The sequence below is a fragment of the Macrosteles quadrilineatus genome, unplaced genomic scaffold (genome assembly GCF_028750875.1).
Source record: "Macrosteles quadrilineatus isolate MER2022 unplaced genomic scaffold, UCM_ALF_1.0 Scaffold_7__1_contigs__length_78375512, whole genome shotgun sequence".
Taxonomy (NCBI): Eukaryota; Metazoa; Arthropoda; class Insecta; order Hemiptera; family Cicadellidae; genus Macrosteles; species Macrosteles quadrilineatus.
Genome location: NW_026542600.1, coordinates 41,630,392 through 41,643,967, shown reverse-complemented (window position 1 = coordinate 41,643,967; position 13,576 = coordinate 41,630,392). Strand labels below are relative to the sequence as shown.

Genomic DNA, 13,576 nt, shown 5'->3' with positions numbered 1-13,576 from the left:
AAGTCGAGGTTCAGGACCAGCGTCGGTCAATATAGGTCGGGATTTGACCTCATTAAAATACAATTAAGGTAGCATAGGCTACAATACTTTACAGTACAGTGTTTACATTGTACAGTAGAACCTAAATTGTCCGGCATAATAAAGGGGAGGGATCTTGAATATTGCGCAATCATGACAATGGCATTGACCTTGGTACAGGTTAAAAACTTATAAGTTTAAAATCACAGCTTGTTCTAACCCTCCTAAAACCTAGCCAAACACTGTATTGTGTAGTCATAAACCATGTAAAGAACAAAACAAAACAGTAAAAAGTTTTGTAAGCTACTGCTCGCGATGGCCGGTAGGCTACTTACAGTACAGTACTGATTTATCACAACAGAGGAAATTCAATAATACAGTAATCATTAACTATAGCATTGGTGTTGCTAGTTGAAACAAAACAAATCGTATTGAAAACAATAAATTATTAGATAAGTCATTATAAAAGTGTATAATCATAGCCAACTTAAGGATAATAAAAACACCTGTAAAAGGAATGTTAAAATAACTGTTAAAAATAAATATTAATGTTAAAATAAATATTCTTTCTCTTTGGTTTCAGTTTTTATATTCTTTCTTAGGTTTTTTCTTTATCCAAAAATTGTACAATTCACCATCGTTTTCCCATATCGCCCAATCACAGCTTACTACACATTACGTCGTCATCAGTCCTCAGTGAATGAAATCAGTTCTCAGTTGCAACATAGCGCGCGCAGCGACATCAGACAAAGATGTAAAACGGAGCAGACGAATGTTAGCGCAAGCGATGACGTGACCTTTCCATTTCATTTGATAAAGAAACAGATTTTCCCAAAACAATAATTGGGTGGGGGATTTGTTATATCGAGGGAAAGACGTAGACAATTCGTTATGCAGAGGTTAAATTAGCAATGTAGAGGTTCTGACAACGATAAATTCGTTGTATTGAGGTGTCTTATTTTAGCCGAAAACACGAAAAATTTGTTAAATCAAGGTCGTTGTTATGGTTTGTTCGTTATATAGAGGTAAAATATACATTGTGTCTTATGGAGAGTTCTAGGGGATTAAAAGAAATTCGTTATATCAAGGAATTCGTTATATCGAGGTTCGTTATATCAAGGTTAGACTGTACTATGAATAAAGATTCTTGACTATGACTAAGTACTAAATTATGGTCTTTTAAAAACTAATTCAGACTTTTTAATTCTGATTTAGCAGACATTTCTAAATCAGTTCGGGATTTCCCAGTTGTGTTAAGATTAATATCATCTGCATATATACTTATCTTACTACCTGGGTCTTTTAGAGAATTTGGAAGATTTTTAAGGTAAATATTAATAAAAGAGGACTAGCTAAAAGAGGTTTAGCTTTTTTGATAAAAGAGGTTTAGCTATTAATTGATGGTGGTCTACATTATCAAATGCCTGGGACATGTCCATGAAGATGCCAGCTGAATTTAAACCCTTATCTAGTGAATTTATCACGGCTTCAATGAAACTAACCGCTGATGTAACTGTCGATCTACCAGCACGGAAACCATGTTGTTCATTATCAATTAGATCATACTGGTTCAAGAAACTGTTCAACCTGTTGTACACTGCCTTCTCATATACCTTTGATATTGCCGGGAGAATTGACACTGGCCTGTAGTTTGAAATATCTTTCTTAGAGTTTTTCTTATAAACGGGTACCACTCTAGCAATTTTAAGCTCATTTGGAAAAATTCCTGTTACAAAATGATGAGTTAATTAGGTGCATTAAAATGAATTTAATCTTCCCCTCTTTCACCTCTTTTAACATTTTTACTGATAAATCGTCATAGCCAGATGTTGTTTTATTTTTTAAAGATTGTATAATAGTTATTATTTCGGTATCAGTTACTGGTTTGAAATACAATTTTGTATGCCATATATTTTTTGAAGAGGTGTCTGATGTAGTATTACAAAACTTTGTATGTAACGTTGAGAATTTTGTAAAAAATAAGTTTAAATGATTTGTTATTTCTTTTGGATTGTTAACTATCTTATTGTTAACTTTTAATGACATATTTTCCTGTTCTTTTTGTTTTTTGCCGTTAAAGACTTCCTTGTTAATAATTTACAATGTTGTTTTTGAAATGTTTGATGAACGTTTAATTTTGTTATAATATTCTTTTTTTGTTTTGAAAAGATCAAATTTAAATTTTCTTTGGCGGATTTTAAGCTCTTTGCACTCTTTATCTTGATTTCTTGCACACTTACTTAGCCTAACAATAGTTTCTTTCTCTTCTCTTAACCTAGTATTCATCCAGCAATTCTTTTTGGATCCTGTTCTAACAGTAATAAGTGTTACCCATTAAAATAAGTCCCATTAAGTGTTTTACTCATTAAAATAATAAAAAAAATTCTGATGGGACTTAGAGTACTTATATACAATAGGAGACATGTAAATTTCCATACAATTCTCATCTTTCAGTTTTAATCTAAACAAATTGATGTTTTCTTGGCCAAGATTTCTACAAGTTTTTACTATGGATTTTTTTTTTGTCATGATCAAGGGTAATAATCTCAAGTACCTAATCTCTTAATTTTATTCATCTCAAGTTATTGTGTAACGCAAAGGAGGTACTAAAGTGGGTGCTGGAAACATTGGCAACGATATTATTCTATCTGATAAGAATATTGAGGTCCACAATATTGATAGCCGTGCAAATGCAGTTCCACGGGTGATAATTTTTACCGCTGTGTTATCCGAGTTTGTCATCATCCGATGTAGTCTCGGTCCTGTTTAGCTCGGATAATCGGACTTATACTGTACTGTGCCGCTAAAAAAAAATCACGATTGCCGATCCGGACTAGTGGGGGAGTCCGGACAAGGCTGATCTGGATGAGCGAGAGTACTGTATCTTGAATCTGCAATTTTGAATATTTTAACGGCTGCCATTTTTTCTTAGTTGTTCTTTTCAGCTTAAATTTTTGGCATTGTATTGTAATAATTAAGATCTTTAATTTGATGTGCATATCGACCTATGCATACATTTATGATTTTCTTCAGACTCCTAGCCCCCCTGAGGAGGTAGCGTATAATAGCAATGCAAATTTAATGAATCTTTAAATAGTTGTCATTTTAGACTTGGTTGTTCGTTTGAGTTCTGGTTTGCAGCATTGTATTATAATAATAAAGACCTTTAATTTGATGTGCATATCAACCTGTGCTTACATTTAAGATTTTCTTCTGACTCTTAGCGGGCCGCTCCCCTGAGGAGGTAGCGCATAACTAAATAATGTGTTAAAATTCTGTTAATGCCCAGTAACTGTGTACCAAGTTTTGGAGCTCTATCTTTATTACTTTTTGAAATATTCAACCGTCCCGGGTCTTTTTTTCCACCTTGTATGATCAATTCAACTGGGATAGTTGCATTGAAACTGGGAAGGACTATTTACAAACTAATCCCGCTGGTGACAGAATTTTAGCTTTTTATTCATGTTATTTAGATAATATGACCTGCTAAGTTTTGCAGTTACCATGAATTGAATTTGAGTATATCCGTGTAGTGAGGACTACTTGTGCTCGTTAGTTTACCTCATCTCTTTATTATGCTGACCCCTATTAATTTTTTTTTCCCAATTATATCAGAGGCAGATGGAGAGGAGTAATATGGCCGATGTCAATAAATTGAAGACCATACAAGTTATAGTCAGACGTATGTATAACCCCAGTCAAAAAATTCTCACCTCCTGGTCATCTTGGAAGAAGGTCATACTGGAAGATGATAGGACAACGGAAAAATATGGGGCCACACCTAGCATCATATTTGTAGAGGTAATGGACTACGTCAACTTCTTAGCTGGCAACCACAATGCTCTGGAGGAGTACCCACCAGCACCAACGACCAAAACCAACGAAGAAACCATCAAAACTAATGAAACGGTGAGTTATAAAATAAATTATTTATTATTAGGGTTGGGTCGTTTGTCAGTTTTACTGGTTTTAGAAAAAAAACAGATTTTACATAAAAAGGGTTTAGGTGGGCATAAAAGGTTTATCTAATGTTTGTTTACGGCTAATGGTGCAATAAAAACCTCATTAGCAGTCCCAAACCTACATATCACAACAATAATAATTTTATCAAGTCAAGTACTTCCAAGAATCCATAGTCAATAGTTAAGCTCAATACAAGTTTTTATCCCTTGAATTGTTACTCATTCTTCTATTCCTTTACGACTTCCATTATTTATTACTAGTGTAATTATGAATTCCAAACTGGTTTTATAATATAAATAATAGTTTTATGATGGTTATTAAATATCTTCTGATAGTCCAGGAAATAAAGCTAAAAATATCATCAAATTAGGAAATAATTAAAGCCAGATTTTTTATTCCATTACTACATTTTATTAGGTATAAAAGCAAGTACAGAAAGTTCCCCATTGATGGTGTGTGCGGATTTGCCAATCTGCTGGTTAAATTAAAATAATTATAAAATGATTTCAAAAATCTGGATAAGAAATTTTTATTCTTTCTTACTAGTAGACTAATTCAATAGAAAAGTCATAAAATAGTAGGGGTGGGCGAGTACTCGACCTTCGAGTAATTACTCGAGTTTTTTCAAATACTCGACATCGAGTCGAGTAGTAATTACTACTCGAAAAGTCGAGTCGAGTAGTTATAAATATTGCCACTTCACGATTTTCTACACCCATATTTAATAAATTATATTTTGTTTTGTGTTGATGCTTTATTTAATCCCCATTCCTACAAAAACAACTATCTAACCTCATATAGGTTAGACCAGCGTAAACCAAATGTTCAACAAACACCCATCGTCATTCAGCAGAGCTAGCAAGAGGACTACTAACAGAAACAGACTTTCACTATCCTACAACAGTCAACAATACGTCTCGATAACGATACAGTAAGTTGAAATAAAGCATTGAATGAATCTATCGAATTGCAATAGTCGATAGTCAACAAGGGATTCTCGAGACTAGTATAACAATGGCAGACGATTCTTGAAGATATTATAAAGTACAGTATCAGATTTAGTTTGAACTGCCATAAAAATATTTTAAACCAAAATATAGAAATAACAAAATATTTTATACCAAAATATAGAAATACAACAAATAAAAATAACCTGTTGTAGCATAATATTTTTTCACATTAATCGGTATTGGTGTTTAGTTTTACAAACCGATAAGTTACTACAAGGAACATCGATGCATCTGAATGACGCAATCTCATTGGGTCTTGGCAGAAAGAAAGAAAAGATCAGTTCCACTTTAAACTCAGTGTTGCCAGATGGACGATAATTGTTGTACTTTTACAACTGTGGTATTGGCGTAAACAAACTATAAGTATAATTTATTTTCTAATCAGTTTACATAAACATGATTAAAATTAGTCAAACTATAAATTTTTTTACGAAATAAAAGCTATAGCTAGCAATTTTGTGATAATTTTACCGACATTCACCATAATGGTGTAATGATAAATATGGCAACGTCAGCCCTGCAAAACAGCTGTTTGATGGGAAAACAAAGCAGAAGCAGAATGAGCAGACTGACTAGAGAGGAGAGAGAGCAGAGAGAGAGAGAGCAGATATGGTGACAGCTGGGCTGGCGTAACAACAAAACAATGGATTGGAGTGATTGAAGTTATGTCAATTGTCAGTTTTGAATGTTTTTACTTTCAAGTGAATTTGTAACTTAAAATAAAATGGATTTTGTTAGTGCAAGTTTAATAGAAAGTAAAATAAACATATTCTGTTTGTGATTTTGATTGTGCAATTTTCAATCTGGTGGCAGAAACATGACAACGACAGTTTGAATTGTAACTTAACCTAGAAAATGTGAGTTTATATTATAAAGAAAGGCCAAATAGGCTATACCGGGCTACAGTGAAATGTGTTTTATTTTAAATTAAGTGTTTAATGTGGGATTTTATTTCGAGATAATAGGCCTACTATGTTTTTGTTTGATATTTTCAGTCTGTCAGAGACAGTGACTTGATCATTTTTATAAATGTATACTGAGTGAAGAGGATAGCCCTAGTACCCATAACCTTCAAACTTAAGAGAGATGAAGTGCTTATCCAATAGTGATTATTTTTAAATACCTAATTGCATATTGATGTTTTTAACTTGTGATACAATATGTAGTTTGATATTAGTTTTCTGTTTTATAAATAAATTCATTTTTATAAATTCTGTTTCTTATTTGAATAGAAATTAATTCTTAAAGTTACCTTATTAAGTTAGTTATTTAGGTTGATTATCATGTTAGTGAGGAGGAATTAAAGGCAAGGAAAAATAAAACACACAAGAACAAGTGATGTGTAGGCTTAAATAATTTAATGCTGCAACCAACAAGTAGTCTAGGCCAAATTTTGTATTAGGCCTAAGGTAGGAGGTGCTAATAATTAGTAACCATATAACTTAGAAAATTTGGTTTAAGTACTTAAACTACCTATTTAGGCCTAGGCAGGGTTTAGGCTAGGATGAAATTTGTTTCAGCAAAATGCTGCAAACTCTCTGCAAAGACAAAAACTAAGTTAGGCTAACTTAACTGTAGAAAAAATATTATTCAATAACTTAGGCATTTAAAACAAAAAATTCCAGTAGGCTAATATTACATTTGTTTGAACGTTACATATTTAAATTTTATTTGTAGAAAATTTGCCATAGACCTAGCCTGCAAAACAATGTAAGTTAAACTTAGCATTTTTAAGTTGTGAAAAGCAAGATGCTAAAAATACTACCGCAGCTTAAACCCTGGGCCTAGGCCTACTTAACGCGCAACTACTCGACTCGACTCGATACTCGAGTTTTTACTCAAATACTCGACTCGACTCGACTCGAATTGAAAAATCACTACTCGCCCACCCCTATAAAATAGTTAATCATAAATTATTGCATGAATACATGTAATACAGTATGTAAACCTAACATAGCACACACAGAATGTGCATAGTTCACAATGTAGGCTAGTTTTTTACTTAATTCCTAATTTTAGGTTTTTTTTGCAGGAGGCCTCATAGTTCATTTCATTATACAGATTGTTTCACCAGAACCCTGACAAACTTCAGGAAATGGTTCCTGGGGTCAAAACTGAAAAATATGTCCTATAAGCATTTGTCCTAAGCTCACTAGTTTTCTAGTTACAGTAGACTCTCTCTTATCCGGATACCTTTTAACCGGACATCGGATTAACCGGACTACACTCGGCGGAAATGACATCTGTTTAACCGGTCAATTTTTATCAGCACATTGGTTTAACCAGACTAGATCGGCAGGAAGTAGGCAGTACTGAAACGACTGTTCTCGTGGGAAAGATTTGAGACCAGTGATCACGTGTCTAAATACAATGCTCTCCTAAATTTAAGTCGAATATCACAGTAAACAGTCCGTTTTAATGAGTTTTTGGGGACGTCGGTTTAACCGGAAAACCCGTTATCCGGACTGGCCTCGGTCCCGAGGAGTCCGGATAAGAGGAAGTCTACTGTATACGTAAAAATTGGTTTTTTTAGGTTTTTAGTCTATCTGTAGAACATTTTACCCTCTAGATTAAAAAATTGACAAGATATTTTGATAAAACTTGCGTTGATAGATAGAATATTACATTTCAAAGAGATTTCATTACTTTGTGCAATCATGTTGGTTGTGACTGATAAAAATAAGTTTAAAAATAAAATATTTTTACTAAAATCTTGATTAAAAATTCTTTTTCGTTTTTGACAGCTCTTCATGTGGTAACCATTCAAGCTTTTGGATTGCAACTTTACCAAAAGCTGTAGAGTTAAACGGAGAATTGAAGTATACCTTTTATTGGGATAGTTTTGTAAAAATCTAAAATATTTTAAAATATCAAAAATTAATTTAATTATACTAAATAAAAAAAATTGAATATTTGGCTTATTTTTTAACACATCCTAATAAAAGTTGTTATATGGGTTCTCCTAGTTGAGAAGTATTGCATAATGGCCTAAAATTTCCTGCTTTTTCATTTTTAATTTAAAAAAAAAAAGGCATACCAGTACCCACTTTCCTATGTGAACCTTATGGAGAAAAAATAAAATACAATAGCTCATTTATTTCTGAACACATCTTATTAAAACTTAGTATATCCCTTCTTTTAGTTGAATACTACATGATTATGGCCTAAAATCTCTAGTTTTACATTTCTATTGCAAAAAGCCTGCTTACTCCCATCCTCTCCTTAAGGTTAACATAGGAAAGTCGGTATGCTTGTTTTCAATCATAAAATGAAAAAGAAGAAAGTTTTAGGCCATTGTGCAATACTTTTCAACTAGGAGAACCCATATACCAACCTTTATATAGGTGTGTAAAAAAATAAGCTAAATATGCAATTTCGTTTATTTCGCTTTATTAAATTAGTTTTTTATATTTTAGAATATTTTAGATTTTGAAAAAAAATATCCCAATAAAAGGTACCTGAAATAGATAAATTCACATTTCCTTGTTCTCTGTTAAATTCTACAACTTTTGGTAAGGTTGCAAGCCAAAAGCTTGAATGGTTACTACATGAAGAGCTGTCAAAAACCAAAAATAGTTTTAAATCAAGATTTGTTTAAAAATATATTATTCTTAATAGTCACAACCAACATGTTTGCCCAAAATAGTAATGAAATCCCTTTGAAATTTAATTTTCTCTCTATCAATGCAAGTTTTATCTAAATATCTTGTTAATTTTTCAATATAGCCTAGAGGTCAAAATAAAACAGATACACTAAAAACCTAAAAAAACCTATTTTTACGTATGAATAGTAAACGAGTGAGTTAAGGACATATAGGAAGTTTTTTTTCTAGTTTTGATCCAAGGAACCATTTCCTGTCAGGGTTCCCGTGAAACACCTGACATTAGCACATAAAGCAACCTATCAAGTTTCTTAAAAACGCATTCATAAACAAGAAATATATGTACATATAATATACATAATGTGTACTGTATAGCATATGAATTATTCTCAATAAACAAAACATGGGAACTGAGTACAAAGGTTTGCCGCAACAAGGAATACAAAATATGAGTTTTTATGCAAATATTAAATTAATAGAACTCAACTAGGTGAAACAATATAAAGAGTTGTATTAATTTATATTCACAAAGGGAGACATAGCCTTTAATTATTCTCCATAAGAATAACATAGGGGCTGAGTACGCAGGTTTGCTGCCACAGGACCAAGTTTGGAGAAAAAATGTTGTTAGAGAAAATATCAATAGACCACAACGAGAAGAAGCCGTATACCAAGTTCCATCAGTATACGTTCACAAATAAGCGAGGTGTACAACTTTTATATTCCACCATAAGAATAACATTAGACAATGTACTGTCTTTAGCACTTACAATACCGTATCTCGGTAACCAATTTGCGTAAAGAAATGATCAAAATACCAATTTGTGTGTTTTTTAAAGCTGTATTCAATAGTAAAAACTAAAATTTGAATCTTTCAAACTTTAAATGTTAATTAATGTCAAACTTTAATGTTAAACTTCTCGAAACGCCCATTTTTGGGGTACAAAATCCCTCCAAAACACCCCTTCGGATTAAGCGATCTGGCTCGTTTTCAAACTTTAAGTCTGACATGCTACATTAATGGTTCGTACTAAATTTCATCAGAATTATACCATTTTTAAGTGAGTAATAGCTTATTTCCTGTAGGAGAAATTTGCTCTATGCCGTTAGAACATTTTACGAAGATTGTGAAATTCGCGCACACACAATAATTGAGGAACTCTTCATTTTTGTTCATTAGACTAAAGTAAAGCCACCCATGAAAAAAATCGGGACTTTAATTTTTCCCTAGTCAAAATCTATATATCCTGGACTATGATGACTCACACAGTATTTTGTACTGCTGGACATTGCCTACTGCCTTGACTATACCCAAGCATGGTTTTTTTTGAATTTTTATTGTTATGCAGGCTTTTATACTATACCAAGCTAGTAGGCTTAGCCTAAATCATGTCAGTACATTTTCTGTACCTTTGTCTTATATTGCTGATTGTTTTGGTTTAAATATGTTTTTGATAGTGTTTTACTTATCCAAGACTAATGAACCAGAATGATGATAGTGACGAACCTCATTGTTTTTACTCAGGTTTTATTTACACAGGCATTCTAAATAATCAGGTCCAGGTCTGGGTCTTTTGATTCTTTGGAAGAGCTGTAAAATACACTAAGACAATTTAATTGAACCCTAAGATAAACTAATGGCTTATATAATGTTGATTTTTAAACTGAAAAGACAATAATCTTAATCTTATTCCAAATCATATTTTTCATTTTGATCGTCCTTTATTTTTAGAGAAAGCTTTGTTATAGGTGTATTCATCTTATAATACTGTAGGCGAGAGTTAAGAAGTCCTCTGAGCCAGAGTGATGTGCAGCAATGTTTGTATGTTGCCGCGCGGTATTTGCAGGTGCTCTTTTGGTTTTAACGCAGTGGATGTAAGCCCTGACTGCCGCGTGGAACACGAGTTAACCCGCTGGCGCGCCTAGACGTCGAGTAGCAAGCGCCTGCATTTTTACAATAGGCCAGGGCTCAGAGGACTTCTTAACTCTCGCCTACAATAAACACATGATTAATTTTGGAACTGATGAGAAATATGCTAGGCTAATTCAGGAATGTGTTGAGGGGGTATTTGGGCTATTGTGTCATCCTCATTATGATATATTTCAAATTTTATATGTTGGCTTTAATTTAATTTATCATAAGTTGGCGAGTAAAATATATAGGCCTACATTTGTTTTTATTTCATGGGTTTCCTAACAAAGTAATTTTACTTGCTGATTCAAAAAGTTTATTCTACTAATAAATTATCCACAAAATAAACTACCCTATCACTATATGGCTATATGACTTGATTTGTATTAAAATAATTTATCTACCGGTAGGCTACTTCTATTGACTTTTTTATAGGGATGGTCAAGTCTCGAAATTTCGGGAAATTTTCGGGAAATTTTAAATCTCGTTACACGAGACGAGATTTCTTTTTGGCCGAGATTTTTATTGAGACGAGAATAAAAAAAAAAAAAAAAAAAAAAAAAATTAAAAACGCCTGCAGAAAGTCAATGCAATACCCGCAATACAGGAGCGTGTTGTAGTTGCGTTTCCTTTGCGAAGGCGTTCTTATTTAATTAATTCTTTAAATGTAAATATTACTTTAATTATTATAATAATATTACTTTAATAACATTTGCGAAGTTTTGTTAAGTGTAAGCAGTGTGAGGAATGTTTTATGACTGTACTATAAAAAGTCAAAACAAGTAACTATTTTATAAAAATTAATATTGCTTTTATTTTATGATTTATTTTATTTTAGGATAAGTTGAACTCTATCCTAACTGATATCATGTTTTCTAATCGTAGGCATTTTTAATAAGTTAGGCGTGATTAATAAAAAAATGTTATGCTGATGTTTTTTAATAAAAGATTGTAAATATTCTTGCCTATTATCATTATTTTTGTATTTAAACAGTCATCCTAACAATGTTACAAAATCAGGTAAAAATTTTGAACGTGCATTTCCCGTTGTGTATGAGAAGGGAAATCCCGTCTCGATCTCGTCTCGAAATTTTATGAGAAATAAAAAATCTCGTCTCGTCTCGTCTCGAACTAAAAATCCAATCTCGTCCATCCCTACTTTTTTACTTTGATTGGCTCCTGTTGACTAATCTTTTGTTGCATTTATAATTATATGAAATGATATGAAAATAATTTTAGACCCAGTATCCAAAGTAAACAGATTAGGTCATGAATGAGTTGGAGAAGATGTTGGTGTTTTTAACCCTCCAGAGGGCGCACGTCGGTGGAAAAGACCGAAACGTATTATTTTGGATATTACTGGGAAATGGAAGCGGACTGGGACACCCCCTCCCAGATACTACTCAGGATAGGGTTGAGCTATTAAATGGCAGTGGTGGGGAGGGGTTAGTTTCAATCTACCCGTCACAGTAACAAAAACAGTGGAAGGTTAGTCATTACCAGCGAAGCGCCCAAACGTGTGTCAATATTAAATCGGTCGCTAACACCGATGTGCCTAATTGTGTTGGTGTATTTTTACATTTTTCACCATTAACTCTAATGAGACTGGGGAATTCAAGCCTGATTCAAGAATCAGTCAATTATGCGCCCCAACCATGTGTTTTCCTTACTAAATATTGGGCCAATAGACGCCAATGTTATCTTGAATTATCTCAATAACGAGGAAGGATTTATTATATTTTATTTTACATTTCAACGGAACACTCCATTTTTACAGTTTTGAACAAAATATGAATTAATTCAAGACAATGATGAACATGCGTGATGTACGAACCACAATAAAAACGTGAGGTACCTATTGATGGCAATTACAAAAATGACAAATGATTTTTTTGCGTGAAGTTGATGATTGATTTTGTGCTTGTGAATTGTGGGGTCCCCTTCTACCATTTTCTTTAGCTTTTTTAATATATATTTTTTTTATATAGCAATATTTATTAAAGGGCAGATAAGGGGATTACAATGGTCCCTATGGGCTACATGCAGTTTAGAATGATGTTGGCATAGAGATAGATACATTAAATGTTGTATACAAATATTTACAATTAAAACAGCTTGACAGGTAAGTATGCAGAGCGAAGTGTCTTCCCTCCACAGTAGCAACTCCTAGACAGCTAACTCATGCAGACTTGCGATCTTCCTCTTGAGCACTGGTATACTGTCCACAAAAAAGTCAACGACGTCAGCGACGCTATTGCCAGATCTCTGAAGCCGGTACATCGTGTCGTTTGCTGCATAGTTGGTACGATTTTGCTGCCTAGCGAACAGGTCTCTGGAGAGAGTGGCTGAAGGGGTCCTGAACAGGATCCGGCTCAGCATATTGGGACAGTCGATCATGCCGTTAAGGATCTTTGACAGCAGTACAACGTCAGCGGAGAATCTGCGATCTGCAAGAGTTTGGAGTCCCAGATCACGAGATACTTCTTCGATGGGAACCTGATGATAGAGAAGATTGTTCCGAAGAGAGTTTTTTTAGCTTTTGCTCTCTGGGTTGACTATCTTAATTTAAGAACAGTGATTCAACAGGTACCAAAATACTGTAAAGAGACCATCAAGCCATCAAGAAAATCCTTCAAGTGAGAGGGTAAGCCCTGTTGAAAGAGGCACCACCAGTGTCCAGACGACCAGCACCAAACATTGTAGGTCGTTGTGGAATTTTGTGAAAACTTCCTAAATTAACATTTTGGAAAATCTTCTGTGCTCACTGCAAGATGTACATTTGTAGAGAATATACTTAGCCTATTTGTGTCATTTTTAGCGCGTCTGACAACATGTCAGCGACTGCTGCCACAGCTTACGTAATCGTTTTGACGATGAAGTACTATAATAAAGATATTACGTTGTAAATAGTGTAAATGTAACGTATTCGTAATGTGTGATGTAAGTTGCATTTAACTAACTTTTTTCATTAAATGCATGGTTCTTAACCTTAATATCAATATGTAGTTACTGTACGCAAAAACAACAGCGCAATTGAAAATTCGGCAGAGCCGATCATATCGGCATGTGCC

General features: G+C 33.5%; 1 protein-coding gene across 2 annotated transcripts in view; it reads left to right on the top strand.

The window, feature by feature from the left end:
- LOC128999176 (uncharacterized) overlaps positions 1 to 13,576 on the top strand; it is a 152,604-nt gene that overhangs the window by 94,332 nt on the left and 44,696 nt on the right. For both annotated transcript variants that reach the window (XM_054425576.1, XM_054425575.1), the window contains exon 10: positions 3,634 to 3,927. In XM_054425576.1, the coding sequence (XP_054281551.1) occupies positions 3,634 to 3,927 (294 nt within the window). The remainder of the gene's footprint in view (positions 1 to 3,633; positions 3,928 to 13,576) is intronic.